The 5,663-nt window shown below is 63.1% G+C and overlaps 1 protein-coding gene across 1 annotated transcript; it reads left to right on the top strand.

The window, feature by feature from the left end:
* The first annotated feature begins 2,779 nt into the window (after window positions 1–2,779).
* On the top strand, window positions 2,780–4,271 carry LOC119843757 (apelin receptor A-like). Its single transcript, XM_038373577.2, has one exon. It carries the CDS (start codon window positions 2,820–2,822, stop codon window positions 3,933–3,935), a length of 1,116 nt encoding a protein of 371 aa, XP_038229505.1. The 5' UTR covers window positions 2,780–2,819; the 3' UTR covers window positions 3,936–4,271.
* Window positions 4,272–5,663: the final 1,392 nt, after the last annotated feature.

The following is a 5,663-nucleotide window of genomic DNA, read 5'->3' on the forward strand; positions in this document are numbered from 1 at the left end:
GTGTGTGTGTATCTGGGTGTCTGTGCCATATATACATATGTAGTGTGTGTGTGAGACAAAGGGTGTTGGAGCCCATGTGATGTGGTTTGGGTGGTTGTACACTGTATGTATGCCTGTGGGGAGCTGGAGAGTGTGTGTGTGGCAGCTACCTGCTGTGTGGGGGATCAACAGCAGGAATGAAAATGTGTGTGGGGGGGTTGAATGCACCTGTGTGATGTGGGGGGGTGAGTGTATGTGTTGTGGGAGAGGGGAGAACGGGTGCGCCTTGGAATGGGTGTGCGGGAATGAGTGGGTGTGCTGTGAAGGGTGGATTTGTTTGGTTGTGTTGGGAGATGAATGTGTGTGTTATGATCTGTCTGTGTGTGTGTTATATTGTGCGGAGATATGAGGGTATGTGCTGTGTGTGTGTATGTGGGGGGAGATATGAGGGTATGGGGGGATATGAGGGTATGTGTTGTGTGTGGGTGTGTTATGAGCATTTGTGTTGTGTGTAGGTGTGTGATTTCCCAAGGTTATGTATGTAAGACCTCCCCATGGCAGAATGCGTGTGTGAGAGAGAGAGAGAGAGAGAGAGAGAGAGTCAGTCTAAAGGACAAAAAGAAAAGGAGTACTTGTGGCACCTTAGAGACTAACAAATTTATTAGAGCATAAGCTTTCGTGAGCTACAGCTCACTTCATTGGATGCATTTGGTGTGTGTGTGTGTGTGAGAGAGGTTTCAGAGTAGCAGCCGTGTTAGTCTGTATTCGCAAAAAGAAAAGGAGTACCGGTGGCACCTTAGAGACTAACAAATTTATTAGAGCATAAGCTTTCGTGAGCTACAGCTCACTTCATCGGATGAGAGAGACTCCCATGGCAGTGTGTGAGACTCCCATGGCAGTGTGTGTGTGTGAGACTCCCATGGCAGTGTGTGTGACTCCCGTGGCAGTGTGTGTGTGTGTGTGTGTGTGCGTTCATTCACACAAGAGGGATCCTTCCCTGTGGTGTGTGTGCATTCCAAAAGAACCATATTATTATGAGACTCAGAGACAAAGGCTCCCCCCCGCCCCACATCCCCACAGCAGGGGTGGCTGGGCCCACAAGGTGGCTCCTACCAATACCAACAGATCACCCCAAAGCTCCCCTCCTCTGCGGGTGGAATTTTAACTCAGTCCCTCCAGTACCTCACTGATGTCTAGGGGATCTGGATATGTGGGGTGTCTATGCACAGGGAGCAAGGTTGGGGGGGAGTGACCTTGTGTTGAGGGTGAGTGCATGTGGCTGTGTGTTGCCTGTGGAGGGAAGGAGTGTGTGTGTGTTGTTGCTTGTGTGTGTGCGCGCTGTTGATACTGGGACATGTGTACCTGTGAGTTGTTGTTGCTGGGGGCATGTATGTGTACACTATTGTGTGTGTGCTTGCTGCTGAGTGTGAGTGTGTGTGCAGCATGCTATTATTGCTGGTGTGGGTATGTGCACTGGTGTTAGTGTGTGTGCACACTCTGTGTGTGTGTGTACTGTTGTTGCTGCTGTGTGTGTCTGTGAACCTGCACTGTTATTGCTGGGGTGGGCAGTTCAATCAGCACTGAATGGGGCTGATTCGCTCTCTAGCCCGGTATCGGGTCTGGAGCGATTGCACTCGCCTCTCAACCCAAGCAAACAAGGGCCCACCTTGTTCCCTTTCTGTCTCTCGTCAAGCTTCGCTCTGTGATGGGAGACGGGGGTGGGGGGGACACTCTGGAAGGGGGGGAAGAAGCGATGTGCGGGGGCGGGGGCTGGGATTCTGGACTTGGGGAAGAAGTGATGTGCCTGGGGCAGGGGGGGAGCTGGGTTTCTGGATGGGGCAGGGGTATGCTCGGGGGGGGAAGGGAGCTGGGAGTCTGGACCGAAGTGTGCCTGAGGCAGGGGCTGGGATTATGGACGGGGGCAGGGGTGTGCGGGGGCGGGGCTGGGAGTCCAGACCGGGGTGTGCCTGGAGTGGGGGGGGGCTGGGGTTCTGGAGGGGGGCAGGGCTGTGCCAGGGGGGCTGGGCGTCTGGACCGGGGTGTGCCAGAGGTGGGCTGGGAGTCTGGACGGGGGGCAGGAGTATGCTGGGGGGCACTGGGCGTCTGGACCGGGCTGTGCCTGGGGTGGGGGGGGGGCTGGGGTACTGGACAGGGAGCAGGAGTGTGCCGGGGGTGGGGCTGGGAGTCTGAACCAGGGTGTGCCTGGGGCGGGGGGGGTTGGGACTCTGGACGGGGGCAGGAGTGTGCTGGGGGGGTGGGCGTCTGGACCAGGGTGTGCCTGGGGCGGGGGGGGGGTTCTGGACGGGGGGAGGAATGTGCTGGGGGTGGGGCTGGGCATCTGGACCGGGTGTGCCGGGGCAGGGCTGGGAGTCTGGACTGGGGGCAGGAGTATGCTGGGGGGGCTGGGTGTCTGGACCGGGGTGTGCCTGGGGCAGGGGGGCTGGGGTTCTGGACGGGGGGCAGGGGTGTGCTGGGGGGGCTGGGAGTCTGGATGGGGTGTGCCAGGGAGGGGCTGGGAGTCTGGACCGGGGTGTGCCTGCGGGGGTGGGGGCTGGGGTTCTGGACGGGGGGCCGGGGGTGCCAGGGGGGCTGGGAGTCTGGATCGGGATGTGCCTGAGGTGGGGGGGGCAGGGGCATGCCAGGGAGGGGCTGGGAGTCTGGACCGGGGGCCGGGGTGTGCCGGGTCTGCACCGGGGTGTGCCGGGGGCGGCGGGCAGGACGCTGGCCCAGGACAGCCCGGCCCCTGGGGGTGGGTCTCTGGCCCCGCCGCAGGGGGAGGGCAGTGGCGGGAGCCCCCTTTATAGGCGGCGGGCGGCGGCGGCGGGGCGCAGTGCGGGGCCATGGAGGAGGCGGCCGCGGACGCGCTGGGCGGCGAGCCCGACTATTACTACGGGGAGGCGAACGAGAGCGGGCCGGGCGCGCAGTGCGAGTGGCCGGCGGACTGGGACGTGTCCTTCTCGCTGCTGCCCGTGCTCTACATGCTGGTCTTCGTGCTGGGGCTGTCGGGCAACGGGCTGGTGATCTTCACCGTGTGGCGGGGCCCGCGGGCCAAGCGCCGCTCCGCCGACACCTACATCGGCCACCTGGCGCTGGCCGACCTGGCCTTCGTGGTGACCCTGCCGCTGTGGGCCGCCTACACGGCGCTGCGCTTCCACTGGCCCTTCGGCTCGGCGCTGTGCAAGCTCAGCAGCTACCTGGTGCTGCTCAACATGTTCGCCTCCGCCTTCTGCCTGGGCTCCCTGAGCTTCCAGCGCTACCTGGCCATCGTGCGCTCGCTGCCGCGCTCCCGGCCCGTGCGCCCCCGCGGCCCCGCGCTGCTCTGGCTGGCCGCGCTCTGGCTGCTGGCCGGGCTGCTGGCCCTGCCCGCCCTGCTGCTGCGCGACACGCAGCGCAGCGCGCCCGACAACCTCACCGTCTGCGACATGGACTTCAGCGGCGTGGCCAGCCCGCAGGCCGAGCGCTACTGGCGGGGCGCGCTCAGCCTGGGCACCACGGCGCTGGGCTTCCTGCTGCCGCTGCTGCTCATGACCCTCTTCTACTGCTGCATCGGCGCCACCGTCAGCCGCCACTTCCAGCACCTCCGCAAGGAGCAGGAGAAGCGGCGGCTGCTGCGCATCATCGCCACCCTGGTGGCGGTCTTCGCCCTCTGCTGGCTGCCCTTCCACCTGCTCAAGAGCCTCTACGTGCTCAGCGAGCTGGGGCTGCTGGAGCTGCCCTGCGCCTTCCTCGCCCTCATCTTGCTGCTGCACCCCTACGCCACCTGCCTGGCCTACATCAACAGCTGCCTCAACCCCTTCCTCTACGCCTTCTTCGACCTGCGCTTCCGCGCCCAGTGCCGCCTGCTGCTGGGGTTGCGCCCGGCGCTGCGCGGCCCGGCCGGCTCCGTCTCCGTCTCCTCCACGCTCAGCGCCCAGACGCAGAAATCCGAGCTCCACTCCCTGGCCACCAAGGTGTAGCGCCCGCGGGCGGGCGGCGCACGGGCAGCCCCGCGCCCCAGACTGAAGCACTGACGGGCTCGCAGCCCGCGGACGCTGGGTGAGGCGCCGCCGGGAGCTCGGCGCGGTTCGGCCGCGCTGGGCCGCTCCCGCTCCGAGGCGGCGGGATCCGCAGCAGCAGCCCCGGCTCTGGCCTCTGCACCCGCTGGGTCCCAGCCGCTGCTCGGGGGCTCGGGCTTCCCCGCCCGCCCGGCGCTCCCTGCCGCTTCGATTAGGGCCGGGAGCCCCCGGAGCTGGGCTGGTCCCTGCGGGCGGCTCCCTCCCTGTAAACCAATAAAAGAGTTTTTCAGGAACAGCGCTGGTTGGATTCTTGGTGGAACAGCCCTGGGGGGGTCCGGTTGGGGGTGTGAATGGGGGGTCCGCTTTGGGCTGTACAGGATCCGGTTTGACAGCGGGGCTGTGCTGGGTCCGCACGCAATAACCGGGCACCCCCTGGGCAGAGAATTCCCCGTCCTTGGGGCGCAGCGAGGGGAGGCTCTGGGACTGGGGGAAAGCCCCGGGCTGATCCCTTCCACTTCCCAGCCTAGGGAAGGGTGCGGGGTCCAGTCCCGGGTTAGTCAAGGGTGGGTGCGGGCCGAACTGCTCTTGCCACTTCAGCTGACGATGGAATGAGCTTCCCTGCCGGGGCAGCCCCCCGCGCAACCTGCCCGCAATTTGCCGGGCAGCCCCCACCCCCACCTCTGCGGGGCCGCTCTCCTCTGCCGCAGGATGTGCCCGGGACCGGTCCCGCCATGGGGCGCTTTAGGCGCAGGCAGCCTGGCTGGCCCCTGGGGTGCTCCTCTTTTGGGGTGACTCAATCCCCCCAACCACCCTCGTTCCCCGGGCCAGCTCCCTGCCCCTCCCCTCCAGCCCCCTGGCAGTTCTTCTGATCCCACTCATACAGACTGTGTAAGAGAAGGGGGAAGCCCAGGGGACACCAGGGTTGATCAGAGAGAGGCTCCACTAGGGGAGATGGGGCGGCTGGCCTGAGCAGAGGACACAAGGCCAAGGTGGGGCAGGTCTGGCAGGGCTATTCTCCTGATCCAGGGTGGAGGCAGAAATGGAAAGGGAGCCAACAGCAGCACAGCTAACCTCAGGAACTCACTGCCACAAGGTGTAACTGAGGCCAAGGACTTAGCTGGAGTCCTAACAGGAGTGGGCATTTAAATGGTAATAACTGTATCACCTGCACTTACACCAGAACAAACCCCCCACCTGTAAAGGCATGATCCAACTGCCGCCTGCCTGGAGCTGGAAGAATAAGTTGTGACATGAACCATCTGCAGAAGCAGGAGGTGCCGGGTCTGAACAGGTCTAGCTGTCCTTGTGTGATGTGCTGCCTGCCAGTAGGTGCCATTAAAACACTGCCATCTCCAGGCTCCAGCATGCACTGGCACTGTGATCTTCGCCATATTCCCCTGTTCCTAGAGTGGGAACCACCACAAATCCTGGGCCAAATCTAAGGGCTGCTGGTGACAGATGCCTGGGTTATAACCGCACCCACACTATGTGTCACTGTGTCCCCCCCACTAGAGAGGCTGCTCTGCCGAGCTGCTGGGGAAGGGGGTAGCTCTCTAGTGGTAAATGAGACAAGCTCAAACTCATGGCCAGATTCTACCCTTAGCAGCACTGGTGTAAATCCAGAGTAACTGCTGATGGTGATAACTGCATTTACATGTGTGACTGTGCCCCTGCTAATGTATACACACA

Source organism: Dermochelys coriacea, chromosome 15 (assembly GCF_009764565.3).
Source record: "Dermochelys coriacea isolate rDerCor1 chromosome 15, rDerCor1.pri.v4, whole genome shotgun sequence".
NCBI classification, from domain to species: domain Eukaryota; kingdom Metazoa; phylum Chordata; order Testudines; family Dermochelyidae; genus Dermochelys; species Dermochelys coriacea.

Bases quoted from the DNA above. Each gene is read 5' to 3' on its own strand.
- LOC119843757 (XM_038373577.2), top strand. From the start codon at position 2,820: ATGGAGGAGGCGGCCGCGGACGCGCTGGGCGGCGAGCCCGACTATTAC.